Genomic DNA, 23,684 nt, shown 5'->3' with positions numbered 1-23,684 from the left:
ATACAAATCCCAGGAGATTTAAAGCAAATAGTTAAAATCAACTTAGATCCAATTATCATATAAATCACTAATGACCTGGGTAAATTGGAAGCTCTTTGGCTCAGCCTCTAGGGAAGAATAAACCTGATAAAAATGAACATGGTACCTGGATTAAGGCACAGGCTCAGGGGAATTCATGGCAAATATTCCAGGAGGACTTTTTTGCTGTCATTGTTATTCTGTGCAAAATGCCAATATTTCTAAACAAACAGTTTCCACAGGAAGGTTTGGAGGAAGCTTTCAGCAGGAACTTTTTCATCATCCAAAGATAAAATCACTCAAGAATTGCCATCTATCTATTGCTGGGCATATTCCTGATGGATGCTTTTCCTGGGGGGCAATTAGTAATTTCCATGTTGTCTTTCCCCCTTCTGCTTTTCATCTTGCCCATGATTGCAGTCTGATATCCCAGTTATGTAAAAAAAAAAAAAAAATAAAAAAAGAAAAAGGAAGGAAAAAAAGAAAAAAAAGAAAACAAAGAAAAAAAGGAGAGAAAAAGGAAAAAAAAGAAAAAAAAGGAGAAAAGGGAAGAAAAGGGGAAAAGGGGAAAAAAGGGAAAAAAGAAAAAAATATTAAAAAAACCACCAACAACAACAAAAATAGAGCAAAACAAAAAGAAGAAAAAAATAAAAAAAAAAAGAAAACAAAAAGAAAAAAAAGAAATCAAAAAGTTGATTAAAGATTTTGGGGCTGGGTTTGGATTATTTTCATCCACACTCATTTTTTAGGTGCAGGTACAGAAGATCCAATCTCCACTACCCACCTAAGCTGACTCATCTTGACCTGTTTATTTTGCTTATTCCAACCTTATTTTCCATTCCTGGGAACCTAAAGCTCAGAAAAAGTGGTACATGAAGGGGGAAAAAAAAGGAATAAAAAAAGATTAAATATGTGAATAATCTATGAAATCCAGTTTTTATCTATCCAGTGATCACAAACCCCAGGGGCTGCCAAATTGCAATTGCACTTTAGGAAGTGTTGCCAACAACTGACACTCAAATCCTGCCTGTCCCAACTCCAGAGTTCTGCTCCCAGTCAGAAAATCTCCCCATTCCAGAATTTTGTTAGAATTCCCAGAATTCCTATTACTGATTTCTTAATGTCCTACCAAGGAGTTAATCTGAGTGCAGAGAGGCACAAATGGGACAAAGATTTAACAGCAAATACCTCACCCAAAATGGGATAAAGTGATTAGAGAAATGCCCTTGGATGTGTCTGGCACAGAAACAACATTCAGGAGCAGCAGCCACCCCATCTCAAGAGCCAGAGGGACAGACAGGGCTGGACTGGGGCAGGGAGGGAGATTGGCTGGAGAGGTGGCTTTCCTCTGGGGAGTCCAGCCTTCATCTCTAGTCAGGTCATGAGATAAAAATAGGTCAGAGCTGTTCCCCCTCAGGGTTCTGCACCATGGGTTTGTTGGGTTTTTTTCTCTTTGTGCTGGAAAATCCTTCCCTGCTCTCCCAGGGAGCTGAACCTGGGATTTCCCTGGGAAATCTGCACACCCACCTGTGTGTGCTGGGTGTCCCCAGAGCTGGGGTTTGTCCCCAGAATTGCCAGGAGAACACCCAAAATGCCTCAGGGTTTGGCTTTTCTGTTTTTTACATTCTGTGCTGCTTTGGTGTGTGGGTCTGGGCTTCATATTATGGGATGGTGAGCTCTGTGCACAGAGCAGGGAGACAAAACAATTCCTGCTCCAGCTGGGCACCAAGGACAAATTGTCACTGTCATATTTTCCAAAAAATCCCTTTGCCAGGAATTTTTCTCCTGGGAAGCTGAGAAGCCTCAGAGAAAAAGGAAAACAATATTATCTGATTGCTTCTGCTGTGTTTTGCTGCTTTGGAATGTGGTTGGAGACTGTTTATCCAACAGGTGATTGTTTCATTGGATTTATGTGAGTTGTTTTCACTCTTTGGCCCATCAGTGCCAAGCTGTGTCAGGGCTCTGGAAGGAGTCAGGAGTTTTCATTATGATCTTTGTAGCCTTCTGTCTGTATCCTTGCTGTATTCTTTAGTATAGTTTAGTTTAGCATTCTTTAATATAACATCGTATCATAAAATAATAAATTAGCCTTCTGAGAGCAGTCAAGGCTGCAAATGCAGCTGCTGGGATAAAACCCAGGGATATCCCAGGGCTGGGTGACATGGATAGCACACTAGGATGCTGGGAGGTGTGTCTTTAAGCTCGTGGATGCTTTACAGAGCTTAGCCCCTCGCTGTAAAAATGAAATCAAACTCTGTTATGTAACTCCCAACCCCTTTAAAGCTTCCAGCGCATCCCTTGAAAATAAAAAAAAATGAAATTTAAAAAAAAAAAAAAAAAAAAAAGGGGAGGAAGTTTTTGATCTGGAAAACCCCTCAACCATCAAAGTAGCAAAAAAAAAAAAAAAAAATCCTAACAAACAACAGCATTTCAAGCAAAGCAAATCAAACCCACACCCTGACTGGGGGAGGTACAGTACAGCCAAACTGGGAGCCCTCCCCTCCCACCCTCCCCAGGGTCTCCCCAGAGTCAGGGCAGACCCCCAGGGTTTTTGCCTGCAAGTTTTTTGCTGTGGGAGCTTTTCCTCAACTTTTCCTTTTCCCACCACTGCTGTTGAATGAATAAAACCTAATCAATAGTCCTAATCAAGCTTCCCAGGTGGGAGGAGGGAAAGAGACTCCTCATAATTACCATTACAGTGGGAGAATTGATTCTCCCTCCAGTGACTCAGCAGCCCAGGTCACAAATCTGACTTTTTGTTTGGCTCTGACTGGTTATGGCCTTGCCAGCATGGACAGATGTCCCCAGTGTCACAACACCTGTTGAGTTTGTGAGGGTCCCCAGGAAGAGGTGAGAGATGAGAAGCTGACTCCATGTTCTCAGAAGGCTGATATATTATTATATTATATTATATTATATTATATTATATTATATTATATTATATATCATATCATATCATATCATATCATATCATATCATATCATTTTATTAATGTTATGTTTGTTATGTTATGTTATAATATTATATTTTTGCTAAAACTATACTAAAGAAAGAGAAAGGATACAGACAGAAGGTTTAACAAGAATGATCATGAAAAACTCGTGACTCCCCAGAGTCTGACACGGCCTGACCCTGATTGATCATTAAGTAAAAACAATTCACATGAAACCAATGGAACAATCACCTGTGGGTAAACAATCTCCAACCACATTCCAAAGCAGCAAAACACAGGAGAAGCAGATGAGATAATATTGTTTTCCTTTTTCTCTGAGGTTTCTCAGCTTCCCAGGAGAAGAATCCTGGGCAAGGGATTTTTTAGAAAATGTGACTGTGACAATCACCCAGCCAAGACAGGGAGCCCAGGATGTCCCAGCTGCAGCCTGAGGTTTTCCAGCATCCCAGCACCCCATGGAATTGGTTCTCCTGGGGATTGGTGGTGTTGATTTAGACTGGCTGGTGACCAAGGAAGGGATGCCACAGCCTGGCTGGGGAAAGTTGACCTCAGTGCCTCCTAGCAGGGCATTTTTGGAGTATTTCTCCTTGGAGAAACTTTTCACATGTCCAGGGTTTCGCAGCAAATGTTTTCTGTCTCCAGAGCTGGGTGAGCAGGGAGAGCCTGAGTGCCATTCCTGGGAAATTCAGCCCCTGGCTCTTCTGCCAAGGCCACCAGCACTGGGAGCAGTGGGTGCCTCTGTGCAGACCCCTCTGGGCTGGATCCAGGGTGATCCTCTGGGTCTTTTCCAATCCAAACAGTTCTGTGATTCTGTGGTCACTCATCTGAGCCTCCTTCTCCTGCCAGGCTGCTCTGGGACAGGAAAAACCCAGCATCCAACGAGCTGGGTTTTGAAAACAAACTGCTGTATCCAGCAAAGACCAGGGATCAGCAGCTCCCTGAGGACCCTGAGGATGGGATTAATTGCCCCCAAAACTTCCCTCAGAGGCACAAATACCAATCCTCCCCCTGCTTCTGTCCCATGTTTGATGGAGACAGGGATAAACAGGGAGCACAGCCTGCAGCAGCACAGAGAGCTGAAGAGGGAAGAGATCAATCTCTCTGTGTCCAGGATGCCCAGGATCCATCCAGAGATGCTCTGCAGCATCCACAGCCTCCAGGTGATGCCTGGAGAGGCCACCTGGAACAGAGGCTGGGCAGTGTTAAAAGAATAAAGTAGGGATTTATTAAAAGGCTTTCAAAGGATACACCTTGGGCACTGCAAGAGCCTGGCTGTGCCTACACCAAAGACGGATGACCAGTCATGAGTTTTCACACTTTCATAAGTTTTGGTCCATTTCCATATTGGGGTTCACTGTCCAATTCCAGCTCCAGGTTATCAAATCCCATCCTCCCAGATTGCTCTCCTCAATTTGCTGCTGTTTGCAATTTTTGGGCCCAAGTCTGCCCAAAAACCCAGCTGTCCTTGGTTCTGGGGCTGATAAAGGATTGCTCTGTGTGACTGAGCTGTGAGGAGAACTTGCTGACACTTTGTATGGAGTTCAGAGTCACACACTAATGCAGAGGCTGGAAAACATGAAAGCTAAAGCTGAAGGCATCACAGGGATGTCACCCACCCCTGGATGCAGAGCTCAGCACTCAGCACAGAGCACAGGGCTGGCTTGAACACCCCAAATGCCATTTTCCTGTCCCAGTTTCACTGGGCTGTGGTGAAGAGTTCCCAGCAGCAGCTCCTGCCCCTGCACAGCCCCAATTCCATGCAGGAACAGCAGAGTGGGAATGAAGACAAAGCTCTGGGAGGGTTTGATGGACAACAGGCAGAGCTGCTTCCCAGCCTGGCTGCTCACCCAGCACCCAAACAAGGGCACAAATCAATGCAAAGTGTTTGAACTCCAGAGAGAAAGGGAAAATCAACACATCCATCACACTCTGGCACACATCCACCCGAGCTGGAGCGCTGGCAGAGCTTTGGAGCAGTGGAGCAGCTGCATTAATGCAGGCTGGGATGGGCATCCAAAGGATGTCAGGTCCCTTTCCCTTCACTAAGAGGAAAATGCTTCCCAGTCACCTTCAGGGTCATCACTGGGATACACAGTTTTTCCTTAAAAAAAAAGGATTTAGGCCCACTTTAAGGAAGGGACACTGAGGGGATGAATCCTACCCCGTGGCTGAGCAAATGTGCACATCTGCATTTTCCTGGGCAAAGTCAGGTCACAGCCATGACAAAGTAGGAGCAGGCTGGAAGTGCCCACCAGGGTGTGCAGACAGACTGAATCCCTGCAGGACACACTGCCAGAGCTCAGGGACTCCTGCCAGGTGGGAAAGTCTCCCTAAATGACTCCCACCATTAAGAACCTCCTCATCAAATCTGATTTTTACAAGGTTGTTCCTTGTTCTTAGGCTCTCTGAAACACTTAGATCAGTCTGATAGCCACGATCTTAATAATCTTAAACAAACTGGTGCAGCAGTCTTTTTTTAGGGGGGACTGTTTGCAATTTGCAGGAGGAAGAGGATGGCTCAGCCTGGGAGAAGGAGCAGGCTGTAGAACATTGTGGTGTTTCAGACATCCAGGCCGGGGAGAAGACACCTTGTCCCTGTGGAAGTGCCCAGTGTCAGATAAAACTGACCACCCAAGCTCTCAGGAATCCAGCTAAAGCTTCATTTGTATGCCCAGGACCCCCCCCCAAATGATGCTGATCACTGACAGGGGAAAGAATCAATGCTTGGCAGGGTTTAATAAACTCCAGGCTGTGCCTGCAGTCACAGTGGGCTGCAGGGAACTCCATCACCTCAATGAAGTGGGGACACAAAGAGGACAGGAGGTCCCTGGGAGCCTCTTCCAGAGCTGCAAAAAAAGATGAGGCTCTGTGGTGGTGGTCTGGCTTCTTATCCCCCCTCTCTAGAATCCTGGAATGGTTTGGGTTTAAGGTTAAGGAACCCTAAAATGGTTTGGGTTTAAGGTTGAGGAATCTTAAAGATCATCCTGTTCCACCCCCTGCCATGGCAGGGACACCTTCCCCTGTCCCAGGCTGCTCCCAGCCCTGTCCATCCTGGCCTTGGACCTTCCAGGGATCCAGGGGCAGCCCCAGCTGCTCTGGGCACCCCATGCCAGGGAAGAATTTCAGAATTTCTTCCCAATATCCTGTCTAACCCTGCTCCCTTTGACCAGATTTGAAGAGAAAAGCACCAGGACCAACCTCCAGCTCCCAGATCAGCTGGTTTGAATCTTGGACAGAAACACCAATGCAGAGATCCACAGAAATCCATAAAAAAAAAAACTCTCCTGAGCATTCCCAAGGCTCACCTGGGTCACACAAAGAGACTGGGAGGACTTCATCAGAGTTAAACTCAGATTTGTAACCACAAATTCATTTCTAAACCTTCACCACTTTGGGGTCATTGCCCAGCTCACAAGGTTGGAGCAGAAGCCTTTCAAATCCCTCTGGGATCCATCAAAAGGGAAACTTGGAGCATCCCCCTGGCTATTCCCATGTTCCCTACAAGGATCAGGGGACACTTTGTGGGGAGCACTGGCTCCCTGCTGCCCCTATAAAATCCCTGCTGCAGAGGGCATCAATGCCTCCCTTTCCCCCAAAAACCAGGATGCAGCTCTTGTCCTGGATTTCTCCAGCCCAGGCTGTGAGTGCAGGATTTTTTGAACCAATGTTGGTGTGAAAACAGAAGGTTTGGAAAATGGGCTCATCAAGGGCACTGTAAACTCTTGGATTTAGGGAGCAGCTTTTGTGCCAGCCCATGTGGTGCCAGCCACCAAAGCGTGACCAGAGATGCTTCAGTGATCCCAAATAATTCCCTTTTAATGGGCAAAATGAGAGGTGGCCAAACATCTGCCAGGAAGGGTGAGGGGAAGTTCATCCTGCCCCAGGGTGGGAAAGGATCTTCTGGAGGGGGCTTCATCCAAATATCCAAATCCTTTTCTGTGACATCTCCCTCTGACACCTCTCCCTCCCCAGCCTGCCAGGCCCAGAGGTCCCTTTGTCCCCCAGAAAATGCACCCAGACCCCAGTACTGCAAATTGCAACAGCTCTGGGTGTGAAGAAGAGGTGATTTTGTCATTTAGTGGATATTTGAAATTGCAGGAAGCTCTGAAATCTGCAGAACGGGGCTGTGCTTCCATTCTCACAGTGACATTCAGCCTCTCCCCACCCTGCCCAGGCTCACCTGCTGATATTCTCATTTTACCAACACAGGGCCAGTAGGGAAAACCAGTGCCCACCAAACCAGTGCCCATCAAACCAGTGAATATCAAACCAGTGCCCACCAAACCAGTGAATATCAAACCAGTGCCCATCAAAGCAGTGCACAGCAGTTACCCCCAAACTCTCCCTGAGCACCCCAAGCTCCCCCAGCTCAAAATGTGGGTGCTGATCCCCTGATCCCCCCCAGCCCAGCCTTCCTTTGCTCCTGATCTCCATTCCAGAAGCCCCCAGTATCCTGTTCTTGTCTATATCTTAAATCTTAATTTTTAAATGGCTGTCACCTCTCAGGAACACTCAGAAAAGGACCAGAACAAACATTTGCCTTTTGAATCAGAGCACACACGAGGAGTGGCCCCTGGGGAGAGCCCAGCAGCTGTGGCCAGATGTGTCCTCAGGTCAGTGCCCAGCTGTTCCCCAGGAGCAGCCAGGCCCTGCTCCATCTATTCCAGCAAACCCAGCAGGGTCAGGGCACAGAGCAAACTCCAGCTCACAAAGACACATCCTTTTATCTCTGGCAGCTCTGTCACAGCCTCAGAGCACCCTGAGCAGCCTCCCAGCCCTGGGCTAAAGGACTCTGAACCATGGGGTGGGAAGGACCTTAAAGCTCATCTTGTTCCCATACACCTCCCACTGTCCCAGGCTGCTCCAAGCCCTGGCCAGCCTGGCCTTCCCAAAACACACACTGGGTTTGGTCACCCTGCTCTGGAAAATGAGGGCATTTCATCATGGAAACACAACTTTCCATGCTGAATGATCTCTTTCCCGTTTTATTTGTGGTGGACAAACAGCCCTGGGCTCTTCTGCACCCCCTGCTCTGGAAATGCCACTTTATTGCAGAGTCTTCCTCACACTCTAAGTGTGGAAGTTGTTCAGAGAAAGGGGCAGAGAGGCATGAAGGAGGAATTATGTGAAAAAAAAAACAGCTCCCATGCTGTTCTCAAAGCTGGGATCAGCGTGGCCACCCTCCTGCCCCGAGATCAGCCCTGGCTGCTCAGCTCCTGGCCAAGGGAAAAGCCTCCCTCAGCCCCAGGAGAGTTTTGGGAGAGCTGGAACCAATCCCCCCACCCCTGCACCCCCACCTTCAGTGCCTGGTGCTTTTACATTTTACCTGTGGAGATGGGGAGCAGGAGGAGCTGGGGGATGGCTGGGGGGCAGGTTTGGGGTGTGTGGGGAGCTGGGGGGAGCCTGGCTGCCCCATCCCCTCCTGCCACCCAAACTGGGGATAAAACTGGGGAAAAGAACGTGCTGAGAGATTCTCAGTGTGCTGTCACCATGGAAACCTCTTCCCCAGCATCCCAGGGATGCTCATGGTGGCCTGGGAGAGCACCTGGGGTGGGAGTGGGAGGGGAGGGAACAGGAGCAGGACAGGGGAAGCAGGACAGGAGCAGGGCAGGGTCAGACTGCACATCCCAACCATGGGGAGGGAAAACTGAGCCCTGCTGTAAATGCAGGCAGCCCAACGAGGAGAGACAATGATGGATCTGACTCCACGCTCTCAGAAGGTGAATTTATCACTTTATTGCACTATTTTACATTAAAGAGTGCTAAACTGTACTATTGCTGTGCTGAGAAGGCCCCAACGAAGGAGGGAGGATGAGGAGGACTTCATTGATATCAGAAGGCCAATTAATGACTTTATTAGACTATATCATTCTATACTGTGTTACATCACATCCAGACTGAATCTGCCAAGCACTCAGCTCTGCACACACTGCACAGAATCTCGTGACTGTCAGTGACAGCCCTGACACACACACACACACACACCTGGGCCTGACAGGGCAAGGAACCAAAACACCATCCCTGTGGGGAAACCATCTCCACATTGCATTCTGCTTTGGCACACACACAGGCACAGCAAATGAGATAAGAATTGTTTTTTCCTTTCTCTGAGGTTCAGAGAATGTGAAACCCAGAACTCTTCTTGGGAAGTCATGCTTTTCTCTCTGTGCAGAGAAGTGTGGAGACACTAAACTATACTAAAGAATACAGCAAGGATACAGACAGAATGCTAAAAGATAATAATGAAAACTCCTGACTCTCTCCAGAGCCCCGACACAGCTTGGCACTGATTGGCCAAAGAGTGAAAACAATTCACATGAAACCAATGAAACAATCACCTGTGGGTGAACAATCTCCAAACACATTGCACAGCAGCACAACACAGGAGAAGCAAATGAGATCAGAATTGTTTTCCTTTTCTCTGAGGCTTCTCAGCTTCCCAGGAGAAGAATCCTGGGTGAAGGAGTCAACCTCAGCCCTGGCACTGCCTGGCAGGGCTGGCAGCCCCTGAGGAGCCTGCAGGGACATCCTGGGGGGCACAGGGGGGACACAGGGGGAGCACAGGGCTCTGCAAAGTGACAAAGGCTCAGAAGGAAACTCCCTTTAGTCCCATCCTCTGGAGTTACCCACCATGGGGAATCTGCCCCAAAACCAGGAGAGCAGGACAGGGAAAATACTCCATGAAAATGCTCAGCTCAGCACTGCCTCCTGCAGCAGCTGTCCTCAGGTATCCATCACATCCTCAGGAGGAGCCCTGCTCCCTTCTCCACCCCACACTGGAGCCAACACCATCCTGGGCACAGAAAACCCCCCAAACTCACGGGGTGTTCACAGGGAGCCGCGTAAATCCCGCTGTGCTTCCCAGGAAAGGGGTGAAGGAAGGAGGGAGGGAGGGTGGATGGGACAGCCAGACCCCACCATCACAGTCTCCCTCTCCTCCAGCTGCTGCTCCCAAGTCTTTGCATGGCCAGGTCTGCAGAAAGGGAATTTTGGGGCCACACCATCACCTCTTGGAGGGGCTCCAGGAACACCTGGAGGTGACAAACCCCACCTTGAACCATGCATGTTGTCCTCAAGGGAAAGGGAGCTGGATCAGGATCTGATCAGGATCAGAAAATCTTCGTTTTGTAGGTGTTTGACAGTTTTTCAGCATGTTTCAGGGTGGGGTTTTTTTTTCTGTTTGTTTTTTGCCACACAGTATTTATTGTGTGTTTTACCAAACAGCAAGAAAGATGTAAACAGCAAATGATCAAAGCAAGAGAGCTTTTCTATCCAAAGGCAGGAGAGCCAGATGGAGTTAATTAATGAAGATGTTTAGCAAGAGAGGGGTTGGTGTGCAAACAGGTTGTTCCCAGAAGTGTCAATCTCATCCAATAAACAACTTGTGGGGGTGTAAGAAACGCTGCTTTTGTCCCTTCCTTCCCCTTACAAAGAGCTGAGTGAAAACTTCTGTTGTGGCTGTTTCATCCTGGGTCTGAATTAACAGCACCCAAAAGATAATTCCCTGCTCCTTTTGGAAACATCCTCTCTGCATGCCTGGATCCTGTTGCTTGAGGCAAGAGAGGAGTCAGGGATCCAGAAGCAGGTTCTGTGCTCAGCCTGCCAAAAAGGGAATTAATTATGGCCAACAATAACCATGTGGACATCACTGCAGGAACTGCAGCCAGCCAGGAGCCCTCTTCCCCATCAGAGGATAATTCAGCACCTTGTGTCAGGTTTTATTTTTATTCCACAAGATATTACCAGACATAAACCTCTGTGATGCCCCAAGGGCTGGCCCCTCCAATCCCCCTGCTCTGTGATCTGCCCCATAACTCAGGTTTACAGTCCAACTTTCTGCCACAGATTATTGATCCATTACCTGGCTGGGCTGCAGCAGCAGGGGAGGCCAAGCCAAGGGAAGAGGAGCTGGAAGAATATGGAAATTCCCTGAATATGGAAACCCGTGGTTTGGGTTGGAAAGGACATGAAAGCCCATCCAGTGCCATGGACAGGGACACCTCCCACTGTCCCAGGCTGCTCCAAGCCCTGTCCATCCTGGCCTGGGACATTCCAGGGATGGAGCATTTGGGAAATGTTATTTTTGTGCAGAAAAAAATCTGAAATCTGTTTCTTTGCAGCCTTACCTGGGTTTTTCCAAGCTCAGGGTCTGAAGCATGTGGAGATAAATGACATTGCTGGAAAAGGAGCATTCAAACCCCTCTGGAAGGGATGGAGGGGGGCTGCAGGAGGAAGAGGCACTGACTCAAGGGCTTCCAGCTGTAGGTGATGGAGAGGGGATAGTACAACCCTGAAATAAAATGATCCTGGTGTTTTCTTTCCCTGTGTCTCTGCCATCTCTCAGGAGCAGCTCGGGGTTGCTGAGTGATTTTCCCTCAAGACAAACAGGTTTAGGGTGACTATACCAAGGACAAACACCTAATCAGAATTCCTCCTGGGGAAAGAAGTCTCCAGGACAGATCCAGACTCGGTGTGTCTCAAAGCAGGAAAGCTCCCAGCTCTGGGGTGGTGGAGCAGGAATGTGACTGGAAAATGGCACTGGCATCTCCACAGGAGATCCTCTCCCAGTGAGGATCTGGTTTGTCAAGGTGAGCACTCCCTCTGGGGCTCCTGAGGGGTGGGCAGTGGATTTGTAGAGCTGTAGTGTCTCACACTGTAGTCAGACCAGCAAGGAGTAGTTTTGGATGATTGGCTGTAAAGCATCTACAACATAATGTAACAAAAAGCTGACCAAAAACTCTTATCATGTGTTGTAATTAGGAAATAATTGGCTTCTGATTGGGATGGGGTGAATTATAACATCTGTATTGTCTCACCCTTCACATGAGACTGAAAATGGAATAAAAGTTTCTAAAACACCTCTCAGCTGCCCCATCTCTGGGTCAGAAAAAAAAGTTTTGTCCGACACTGAGGGAATGAGGTGATCTCAAAGGTCCCTTCCAACCCCAGCCAACCCTTCTGTCCATCTGTGAACTTTCAGGTGAGGTTTTACACCCAAATGGGGTGGGATTTGCTGTGTTATCCCCACACCCTGGCCAGGAAAGGCCAGATTTGTTTTCAGACCCACTGACACCCCGTGAGTGCTGTGAGCAGACACCTCCCCAGCCTCCCTGAGCACGGACCAACAACAGCTTTTAAAAATTATCCTTAAGGAATGAAAAGTTTGGCACCCACACCCCCTTAGGTGGCTGTAACTACAGAAAATTAACATCAAGCTGCAGCCAAAGGGACCTCCCTGGAGCCTGGAACGGCCTTGCTGATGTAAATTGATGTGGAGTGCCAGCAATCCTTTATGTTTCCTTCCTCAGCAATTTGGCTTCTCTCCCAGTCTGCCTTAAAGGGAGATTTCCTGGCCATGGGGACAAGGCCACTGCACTGAGGGGTGTCTGAAACCACAGCCCAGGTGTGTTCAGCACCTGAAACACAGCCCAGGTGTGTTTAACTCCTGAAACCCCAGCCCAGGTGTGTTTAACACTTGAAACCCCAGCCCAGGTGTGTTTAGCACCTGAAACACAGCCCAGGTGTGTTTAGCACCTGAAACACAGCCCAGGTGTGTTCAACACCTGAAACACAGCCCAGGTGTGTTTAACTCCTGAAACCCCAGCCCAGGTGTGTTTAACACTTGAAACCCCAGCCCAGGTGTGTTTAGCTCCTGTAATCACAGCCCAGGTGTATTGAACACCTGAAACCCCAGCCCAGGTGTGTTCAACACCTGAAACACAGTCCAGGTGTGTTTAGCTCCTGAAACCCCAGCCCAGGTCTGTTTAATACCTGCAACACTATATCCCAGGTATGTTTAACACCTATAAGTACAGCCCAGGTGGGTTTAACACCTGAAACCCCAGCCCAGGTGTGTTTAACATCTGTAATCACAGCCCAGGTGTGTTTAGCACCTGAAACACAGCCCTGAAACCCCAGCCCAGGTGTGTTTAGGAGCTGTAAGGACAGTCCAGGTGTGTTTAACATCTGTAATCACAGCCCAGGTTTATTGAACACCTGAAACCCCAGCCCAGGTGTGCTCAGGATCCCAGCCCAGGTGTGTTCAGGAGCTGTGTGCTCAGCCCAGGTGTGCTCAGGATCCCAGCCCAGGTGTGCTCAGCACCCCAGCCCAGGTGTGCCCAGCCCAGGTGTGCTCAGGATCCCAGCCCAGGTGTGCTCAGCCCAGGTGTGCTCAGGATCCCAGCCCAGGTGTGCCCAGCCCAGGTGTGCCCAGCCCAGGTGTGCTCAGGATCCCAGCCCAGGTGTGCCCAGCCCAGGTGTGCTCAGGATTCCAGCCCAGGTGTGCCCAGCCCAGGTGTGCCCAGCCCAGGTGTGCCCAGCCCAGGTGTGCTCAGGATCCCAGCCCAGGTGTGCCCAGCCCAGGTGTGCCCAGCCCAGGTGTGCTCAGGATCCCAGCCCAGGTGTGCTCAGCCCAGGTGTGCTCAGGAGCTGTGTGCCCAGCCCAGGTGTGCTCAGGATCCCAGCCCAGGTGTGCCCAGCCCAGGTGTGCCCAGCCCAGGTGTGCCCATCACCCCAGCCCCCCTGCAGCCCCAGCCCCTCTGCAGCCCCCCAGGCAGGGAGCTGCCCTCCCCATCCCCACACTCCTGCTGCTTCTCCCAGGGCTGGAGCAGAAACAACAACTGAGCTTTGCTTCCTTTTCCCTCCCTGCTCAGCAAAGAGAAGGGTGTCAAATGCAAGCAGGTTAGAGAGAATTTCCCTGGCAATATTTCACGCTGCCCCCAGTCCCTTTTTTCCTGCTGAGGATTCCCAGCCTGAATATTGAGTAACCTGAGCTCCCAAACACTCTGGAGGTGATGGATTGCTGCTGAATGCAGGCTGAAGTTTTAAGCCAACAATTACTTTTCTCTCAGACTTTTTCCCCACCAGAAACTGGGGGGCAGAGCATCTCAGAATTGTTTTTATGACCAATGCTGTCTCCTCCAGGGGAACTGGGATCTTTAAGGGATGCTGGGTTATGAATTGCTCTCATTACTGGAGGGGAAAAATGCCCAGGGCCACGTTGGTATTTTTTGGTACATGATCCTGTTCTGTGTGAGGGGATTAATCACCACTTTTAAGGAGGATCAGAGCTGAAATGATTTAACCTCTGAGCAGAAACTCCATTTAAAAATGAAGGAGCCCACTCAGGGATCCTGAGCCTTCTCCTTCCTGCAGCAGGGGGGAACTGGGGCTCCCAGGGACAGCTGGGATGGAGCTGGGCAGAAGGAATGTTTGTAATCCCTTAAACCACGTGGAGAATAACTTCTGGCAGGGGAAAGAGATCACTGAAGAACAAACCCAGGAGAAGGGCTGAACCCCCAGAGCATCAGTTTGGTGTTTCTGCTGCTTGTCTTTGGTTTGTTGAAGTCAGAGTGTGGCATGTTAATTATTGAAAAAAAAAAGCAGCTTTCCCCTTAATCCAACAACATTAAATACATTTAATAAAAGGTTGTCTCTGCTTGAGGGTCATGAACTTCCTATAGGCAACTTCTGGGGCCTTTGCCTGCCCTCAGCACCTCATGGTCTGGAGCAGGTGATTGCTGCAGGCTGAGATCTGAGGGAAAAAACACCACATGATCCACATGAGGGACAGCAGTGACACACTGATATTTTTGGGTGGTTTTTTGGGCAAAGTGGTTGTTTGGACTCTGCTGTTTCTCCCCTGCTGAGCTCAAGGGCAGAGCTGCTGAACCATTTCAGCTTTCCCAGCAAACCCTGGGGACCCAGGGAGGACTTGGTGGCCACAGAGCTCCAGGACAGATCCAACATCATTCCTTAACTCAGCTTGTCCAAAAAAAAACTCACAAACAGGAGAGACACAGCCCCCACCCAGCCAGAGCCCACTCCTGGTGGGTCCATCACACTCCATGTCCTCCAGCCCACGGAGTGTTCTCCAGCCTGGCAGAGTGATTCCCTCCAGGAGACAGAGGATGGAAATGCTGAATGATGCATTTAGAGATGTTTAAATTACAAACCACATCCCCTGGTCACAGAATCCCTGGGGTTGGAGAAGACCTTTGAGACCATCCAGTCCCAGCTGTGACCAATCCCCACCTTGTCCCCAGCTCAGAGCCCTGAGTGCCACATCCAGGAATTCCTTGGACACCTCCAGGGATGGGCTAACTTCCCTGAGGTCCCTTCCAAGGCCTGACCCCCCCTTTCCATGGAGAAATTCCTCCTGATGCCCAACCTGGGTGACCCCCATGGTGCACTTGGCATCTCTTGCACGGACCAAAATTCAAATTCTGATTGATTCAACTGGGGAAAGAAGGGAGGTGACACCACCTTGTCTTGAGTCCCACCTGGAATGTTCCCAAAACCCCTGGAGGTGGCACTTGAGGACGTGGTGCGGCAGTGGCTGTGGGCTGATGGTTGGATCTGATGATGGTGAAGATCTTTTCCAACTTTAATGATTCCATGACCTCCCCTTGAGCACGGGGTCCCCTGGGACCTGCAGGAAGCTCCATCACTGCAGGGCAGCAGAAGGGAAGGTCCTGAAAGGCCACCAGGTCCCAGAGGTACTGGGAGGAGCAGCCAGAGAAGGGCAGGGGCTCTGTGGGAGCCCTGAGTCACCGAGTCTGATGACACACACGGGTTTGAGTCTCTCTGGTTCCTTGGTAACAGCTTGGCTCAAACCCCCCAAAGTGCTGCCACGTCAGGCTAAAATCATTCCATTTAAAGACAAAGGAACCCCACAGCAAGGCCAGGCTCTCTGGTGACTCACAGTGATGCTGCTTCAGAGGCTCCCTGAGGATGCACTTGGCATCCAAGGTGACGATGTCTCTGGTGTCAGGATGATCCTGAGGTGTTGCAAAGTCTCTTTTTCCCAGCCCCAAGAACCAAGAAGAAGACAGGATTCCTTGGCTCTCATTCTCAAGGTTGTTTATTTTCTCTGATCTGTTCCATTCTTTCTCTGACCCACTGAGGTCTGTCCAGCAGGTCGGGTTGTGGCACAGTCCCTGCCCTTGGGGTGCTGTTGGCTTTTTATACTCAGAACTACGTGTGCTTTATTTACAATAATTTCCCAACACCTATCACCTGTGTTAGACAGTCTGTCTCTGCTCGAAACCAATCCAGAAGTGTCACCATCCCAGCAGAAGATGGAGGAGAAGAAGAAAGAGAAGAAGGACAGGACACACCCAGATTCCTCCATTTACCTCCTGAACCCCCATTCTAAATCCCCAAAATTCTGCTTTTTCACCCTGTGACAAATTCACTATTATTGGAGAAGACCTTTGAGACCATCGAGTCCCAGCTGTGACCAATCCCCACCTTGTCCCCAGCTCAGAGCCCTGAGTGCCACATCCAGGACTCCTTGGATGGAGGACAAGAAGAAGAAGAAGAAGAAGAAGAAGAAGAAGAAGAAGAAGGACAGGACAGGCCCAGATTCCTCCATCTTGCCTCCTGAACCCCCATTCTAAATCCCCAAAATTCTGCTTTTTCACCCTGTGACACATTAACTATCATTCTACTCAAACCCTTGTGGCTTGTACCTCCTCACACAAAGTTGGGAATTGTTTCCATGGGCTAAAATCAAAGGCACAGGTGTTTGTGACTCTGTGCCAAGGTCTCTGAGCCCCTGCCAGGGTCTGGAATCTCCCAGGGCAGCCAGAGGGATGTGCTGGGTCCTGACACCAAGGAGCACTCGGGGTTCACTGGTGAGTGAATGATTCTGATCACAGGCACACCCCACACCTGGCAGTGCTTCCCAGGATCATACCCACTCCTGAGGGCCTGGAGTGGATCACACCAGCTCTGGTGTTACTGGAGGATATTTAATATCCCTCGCTGGCTCTCTCCCACCTCCTCTCTCCAGCAATTTCCCCCCAGACCTACAGGAACAAAGAACTCGGGCACTTGTTTACCACAATGTTCCCTTGCTGCTCCTCCCAGACCAAACTGGGACCAAGGCACAGGAGCTGGGAGATTTCCCTTCTGTTTGGTGTCAAAAAAAGTGGTTTTCCTTCTAAATCAGTTCCATCTACCTGCTCCAGCCTCACTCAGTGTCCCCTTCCCAGCACTTCACATTATTCCCAAAAACATCAACGGGATCAACTTCCTCAGTGTAAAACCCCAAATCTTTCCTGCTCTGTCCCTTTCCTGTGCTCCTGCAGCTGCAGCTGGATCCTGGTCACAGACTTCTCGTGGCAAAGGTGATTTTTTTCAGGCAAAAGCAGAGGTTTCATTTGTCTGCCCAATTCCAGGAGTGGGACTCTCAGCAAAAGCAGAGCTCAGAGCCCTTTCCCTGGCCTCAAACACCCTCTGGCTATCAGCCAGCCCTCACTCAGTGCTGCAAACTCCTTTATCAGGCTCTGCTGTTTAAAGGCAGCTCTGGGATGCAGATTTCTTGTTTGCCTGCTTTTCACCAAGAGTCAGACTAGAAGACATTCAAGCTGACTTTGACCTTTTCAAAGCAGGCCAAGCGTTAATTACATTAAAACTGAGAAGGGGGGAGAAAAAAATTCTCCCTACCTGACATAGGAAACAGGAGTGAGATCCAGTGAATTCTCATGTCTGGCTAAAATATTTCATCTATTAATGGACTTGCATCTCCTTGCTCCCACTACACTTCACCCACTGAACCTTTTGCAGATCTGATCCCTCCACCACGATCAGACTTGTGAACAACGTGGCAAGGAGCTGAAGGAACCTGTGAATTTCTTCTCTCAGTTTTTATGGAATAGTGGACTCCAGCATGTGCCAAGTCCCTCCCAGCCCTGCTATTTCTGTACCAGCAACAGATGAACACGAGGAAGAATCTGCTTCGTTTGCAGTTTTCTGGGGAATCAGATCCACTTCCTGCAGCTCCAGCCTCCCAAATGAGCACTGGCAGCTTGATCTTCATTTTGGGATCACTGGGACAGCTGCACTGCCCTGCCCACCCACAGGACATGGTGGGGAAGGAGGGAAGGTTTTCCTTGGGCAGAGAATGCCTGGTTTCATAGGACACAGGCAGAAAAACTCAACTCCAGGTGCTGAGCCCCACCCCAGGCTGGAAATGGCTCCAAGGCCAGGCTGGATGGGGCTTGGAGCAGCCTGGCCTGGTGGAAGGTGTCCCTGCCCATGGGGGATGGGATTATTTGGAATGTCCCTTCCTGTTGGAACCCAGGATATCCCTCTGGCTGCCCTGGGAGATTCTGGGGCTCAGAGACCTTGGCAGGGAGTCACAAACACCTGTGCCTTTGATTTTAACCCATGGAAACAATTCCCAACTTTGTGTGAGGATTTACAAGCCACAAGGGTTTGAGTAGAATGACAGTGAATTTGTCACAGGGTGAAAAAGTAGAATTTTGGGGAGTAGAATGGGGGTTCAAGAGGCAAGATGGAGGAATCTGGGCCTGTCCTGTCCTTCTTCTCCTTCTTCTTCTCCTTGTCCTCCATCTCCTGCTGGGATGGTGACACTTCTGGATTGGTTTAGAGCAGAGACAGACTGTCTAACACAGGTGATGGGTATTGGGAAATTATTGTAAATAAAGCACACGTAGTTCTGAGTATAAAAAGCCAACAGCACCCCAAGGGCAGGGACTGTGCCACAACCCGACCTGCTGGACAGACCTCAGTGGGTCAGAGACAGAATGGAACAGAGAAGAGAAAATAAACAACCTTGAAAAGCAGAACTGAGGAATCTCGACTTCTTCTTCAGTCGTGGGGCTGGGAAAAAGACTTTTAATACCTTGGGGGTCATCTCAGCCACAGAAACCTGAGACCTTCCCAGCCAAACTGGTCTGGGATTCCATGGAATGTCTCTGCTGAAGCAGCGAAGCAGCCCAGGGGTGAAGGGATGGGAGGGATCCAAGACAAGGAGGAGGGATCAGCCTCAGCAGTGCCACTGGGACACTGCAAAGCTCCCCAGGAAGTGTCCCCACCCAAAAGGTGTCCCCAGCATTCTTAAGGAAATATAAAACCTTGCAATAAGCAATCCACTGCTGGGTGAGCTGCCTTAAATCCTGCCCTGACCACAGCACAAGCACTTTTGGGTATCATCAGAAGGTGGCTCAGAAGTTTTTGGGCACAAAGCCTCTGACAAACTGGGGCTTTAGGGTTATTTTCCCTCCAAAATGTCCCACCAATGCCAGCTGCAGCTTCCCATGCAGGGGGTGAAGGGTTAACCTCGGGGGGTGCTGCAGCCTGAAACTCAAGGTGCTCCCTCCAGCACTTCCCAGCAGTTACTGGCTTGAGAGAGAATCAAACTAATTACCTTAGTAATTACCAAACTAATTACCTCTCTAATTACCCAGTGTCTTTGTTCACATGGAGCTGATATTCTTGCAGAGGAGCCCTGGCTCAGTGCCCCATGTTCTCTGGAATTTTGCTGCCTCTCTCAAGGACTTGAAGACCCAGGTCCCTCTCACACCATGGCCGAGCTCGGGTCCTGTCCCTCCTCCCCAGGGAGGGGCAGATGCTGCTCCAGGACAGTGGTGATCAAACAAACCAGAGCTGCCCTTGCTGCCAGGCCCTGTGTGACACTCCTGAGAGCAGCCAGGGAGGTGACAGAGCCAGCAGAGAGCTGAAAGCAGCAGGGTGTGTGCCCCACCTCCAGCTGAATCCTCCCTGGGGTCACTCACTGCTGTGACAGTGGGAACAGCCCCAGCTCCTCTCCTGGAAAGCAGGGACATGAGTGGTGTCACCATGGCCCCAGAAGGTTTTGTGGGAAGAGAAGCACAGAAAGGACCCTCCTGGCTGCAGGACCTCAGCCTCTTCTGCTCTCTCCTCCCACATCCCCTCTGTGTCTCCAGCCAACTCCCAGATGTCAGCTCAACACAAACACCACAAATTATGGAGTGAGCAGGTCACAAAATCCACATCTGCAGCTGTTTGTGCCCAAATCTAAATCCCTGTCTGCTTTTACCTGCAGCACCCAGCTCCTGATGGAACAGCACTGACCATGGGCAGGGTGTTGTGACCTGGCACAGGACAAACCATTACTTCTGGGCCCTGCCAATCACATCTGACACCCTGGACAAAAATCCTGGCACTTCTCCACTCTCTCTGTCCCTGCTGGTGGTGAAGGAGGCTGGCCTTGCTCTGTCCCAGCAGCTCCTGCTGTCACCAACAGCTGGTGTTGGTTTGGGATCTGCAGGTGCTGAAAAAGGTCACAGAACCATAAAACCATGAACAGGAGGAAAACCTCTCCATGGTTTTTCTATACTAAAAAGGAAACTTCCAAGATTTTAATATTTCAGCACCCACACCAGCAAGTGGTGAGGAGGAAAAAATCAAACACCTACAGCAGGACAGGGATGCAGGTACAGAGAAGGAGAAGGTGTAGGTGGCACAAGGAGAGGTGGTGGTGAAATGCCAGAAATATCCAGAATTACTGCTCTACTTTAAAGGCAAAGGTTGTCCACACCATGGACAGCTCTGAGATCCACACCAAGGGCAGTTCTGAAATCCACACCATGGACAGCTCTGAAACTCAGACCAAGGGCAGTTCTAATGCCCACACCAAGGGCAGTTCTGAAATCCACACCATGGACAGCTCTGAAACTCAGACCAAGGGCAGTTCTAATGCCCACACCAAGGGCAGTTCTGAAATGCACACCATGGACAGTTCTAAAGTTTACACCATGGACAGCTCTGGAACCCACACAAGGACAGCTGTGCAGTCCAGACCATGGACAGTTCTAAAGCCCACAGCATGGACTGTTCTGGAACCCACACTAAGGACAGTTGTGCAGCACACACCAAGGACAGTTCTAAAATCTACACCATGGACAGTTCTGAAGTTCACACTGTGGACAGTTCTGAAATCCCCATCATGGACAGTTCTAAAGCCCACACCAAGGACAATTCAGAACCCCACACCATGGACAGTTCTGAAGCCCACACCACCACCAGGGCAATTTTTAAAGTCCTTGCCCTGCTGCTGCCACCAGCCTTGCCCAAGCCCAAGCCCAAGCCCAAGCCCAAGCCCAAGCCCAAGCCCAAGCCCAAGCCCAAGCCAGGCAGGCTGCAGATGCCAGCCCTGATGCCACAGAAGATGTTTAAAGAACACAACACCTCAAACACAGTTGGAACAAAGCAGGCAAGGCTGACTCTCATTGCTCAAGGCTGTCAGGATGAGAAACCAATAAACATTTGGCAGTAACAGAGACCTTCCTTCCCGACACAGCTCTTCCCCTGATTTTACAGCATCATCTGGCCTGAAAAAACGTCTGCTTTTCCTCTGTGCTGTATTTTGCTGCCAATTCTGAGTCTGGCAAGGCTGGCTGTGCCAACTTCTTGGCTCTCTGTTACAAAAGGGAACATTAGAGAGAAGGATTTGTGAGTTAGCTGATTTGTAAACACTACAGCAAGTCACCGTGTAAACACGGTGCTTGTGTCCCTGTTGTTTCTCCTGAGCAGTTTACCTGGCACCTGATGTTGAACTTCAGGATCCTCCCCTCCCACCAATATTGCAGTTGCTTGGCATGTAAAAAAAAAATAAATCCCAGCTTCTGTGGGTAACATTAAAAAAAAATCCTTAATTAAACAGTGCTCACAAAGCATCTTGATAATTAGGAAAGTCACTGGTAATATTTTGCATGAATAATAAATGAGATCCACAGGTGCACCCACAGTTGTTCAGTAGGATGAGGTTCAAACACAGCCAATTAGAGAGGGAGAACAGGTAAATAAACAGCAGAAGGCTCCAGACTTGCTGCTCATTTGACATCATTGCTTTCACTATTGTGTAAAAAGTCCCTTCTAAGATTGCTTGGTACAAGGATTGTGGCAGTTTTTACCTGAAGAAAAAGAATTAAAGGCAACTGGGTGCTTGCACAAATCTGCTTTGGAGATTTTGGGGGGTTTCTGCCCTTTCACAGAATCCCAGAGTGGTTTGGATGGGAAGGGACCTTAAGACCCTGTCATTCCAACCCCCTGCCATGGTCAGGAACACCTTCCACCATCCCAGGTTGCTCTGAGCCCCATCCAGCCTGGCCTGGGACACTCCCAGGGATGGGGAACCCACACCCTCTCCAGGCAAGGAGAGCTTGTGCTGCTCCATTCACAAGCATTTCCCAAGGAGGGAAGTGGTGCTGGATAAATCACAACACTCCCATCACGTGGGATCCTTTGAGGTGGCTGTGATGGGAAACAGCTCAATCCGAGCCCAATTCCTGACACCGGGGCCGGTTGTGCATGAAAGCCTGTGCTTGAAAGCTTCAGCAACAACATCTGCTGGGAAAGCATGATTGACACAGCAGAGGGAACACCATCCACCCCCGAGGAGTGGGAAGGGAGACAGACTGCAGCATCAATCCTGTGCATAAAATAGATTTATTGTTGGTACAGAGCGAGGCATTCTCGTCAGCACTTGATACGAGCGAGGAGCACAACAGAACCATCCCATGGAAACAAAGGCCATGGAGCACCCCAGGTGTTGGGTCACAAACATCATTCCAGCAGAAGGCCTGCAGAGAGAGAATTCATCAAGCCAGGCCATTTGGGAAATAAGTAACAGCACAATTTACAATTCTACACTGTGAGGAGAACTCTGCCACCGGGAGCAGGGGCTGCTCCAAGGAACGGCCGCGTCCCGGCGCTGCAAGGGTTACACCCCTGCCTCTGACAGAGAGACGGTTCTGAGGAGATCCTACAGTGAAATAGCAGCATTTGAAGGATATTTCCCCTCTCTGAGGTCAGAGAAAGGCTCTTTTCTTTGCCTTCCTTCAATCAGCAATAAGTGGGCTTTGATGCGGCCTCGGCCGGGCGAGCTCTGATGGAACGAGATCCAGGTCTGGCTTCCCGAGCGCTCCTGCTGATTGAGCCCTGAGCGTGCTGCCCTCCAAATGGCTCTTCCACTTCTTCTCTTTACTGGGCTGCCCTGCAAATGGGCTGCTGGGTCGTTCTTGGGGAGAAAAAAAAAAAGCTCTTCTGCTGAAATTAGTTGATGGTCTTGTGCTTGATTCGGACAATGCCTTTATCCTCCTCTCCCAAGCATTCTCTGCTGCAAAAATGATCAGAGGGGAGGGAAGAGACAGAGAGAAACACATATTTCAGTAACTCCAAATTATTCTGAAGTTTGGCTACAATTCTTTCCTAGGACGTGCAATTTTTTAAAATAAAAATGCAGAACAAGAAACGTTGTTGATAAACACATCATGCCAGAGACAAGTCCCAGGAGCAGAAGGAAGCAGTTTGAGGACTCTACAAGGCAGTGGTTTGGAGGCCTGAAGATGATCCATCCTTACTAATGACCCATTTTCATCTCCCCTCATGCTCTCATGGCTTTAGTGCTGTGGCTGTTAAAGGAAATTAAAACACCTGACCTTACAATAAGAAAAAACCCATTCCCAGCAATTAAACTCTTGAGGAAAAATATCCTGGAAACATCCAACACTGAGCAGCCCCTGCCTGGCTCCTTCCTGGGTGCTGAGTCAGAATCAAAACCCCAACAGTCTGAACATGTTGCACTCAGCTTGGGCTTCATTACAGAAACACACATCATGGAATGGTTTGGCTTGGAAAGGACCTTAAAAATAATTTAATTCTTTTCACTGGACCAGGTTTCCTGTCCCTGGAAGTGTTCCAGGCCAGGTTGGGCAGGGCTTGGGGCAGCCTGGGATAGTGGGAGGTGTCCCTACCCATGGCAGGGGTTGGAATGAGATGATCTTCAAGGCCCCTTCCAATCCCAACCATTCTTCTTGCCTACAAAACCCATCAAATGAGTAAGGACTAATTATGAGTCTCTCCTTGCAAGAAATGGCAGGAAGAGATTTGATAAACCTGAGGCTTTATGTCAGGAACAAAC

At 49.5% G+C, this 23,684-nt stretch overlaps 1 protein-coding gene across 1 annotated transcript in view; it reads right to left on the bottom strand.

Moving 5' to 3' along the window:
- Positions 1-22,191: 22,191 nt before the first annotated feature.
- Positions 22,192-23,684, bottom strand: part of CHCHD3 (coiled-coil-helix-coiled-coil-helix domain containing 3) — a 140,930-nt gene continuing 139,437 nt past the window's right edge. The window contains exon 8 of the mRNA XM_084205887.1: positions 22,192-22,880. Coding sequence (XP_084062013.1) covers positions 22,854-22,880 — 27 coding nt within the window. The 3' untranslated portion in view covers positions 22,192-22,853. The remainder of the gene's footprint in view (positions 22,881-23,684) is intronic.

The sequence above is a fragment of the Fringilla coelebs genome (assembly GCF_963513975.1).
Source record: "Fringilla coelebs genome assembly, chromosome: 5".
NCBI classification, from domain to species: domain Eukaryota; kingdom Metazoa; phylum Chordata; class Aves; order Passeriformes; family Fringillidae; genus Fringilla; species Fringilla coelebs.
Note: the sequence above shows the minus strand (reverse complement) of the source record. Positions and strands in the feature narration are given on the sequence as shown.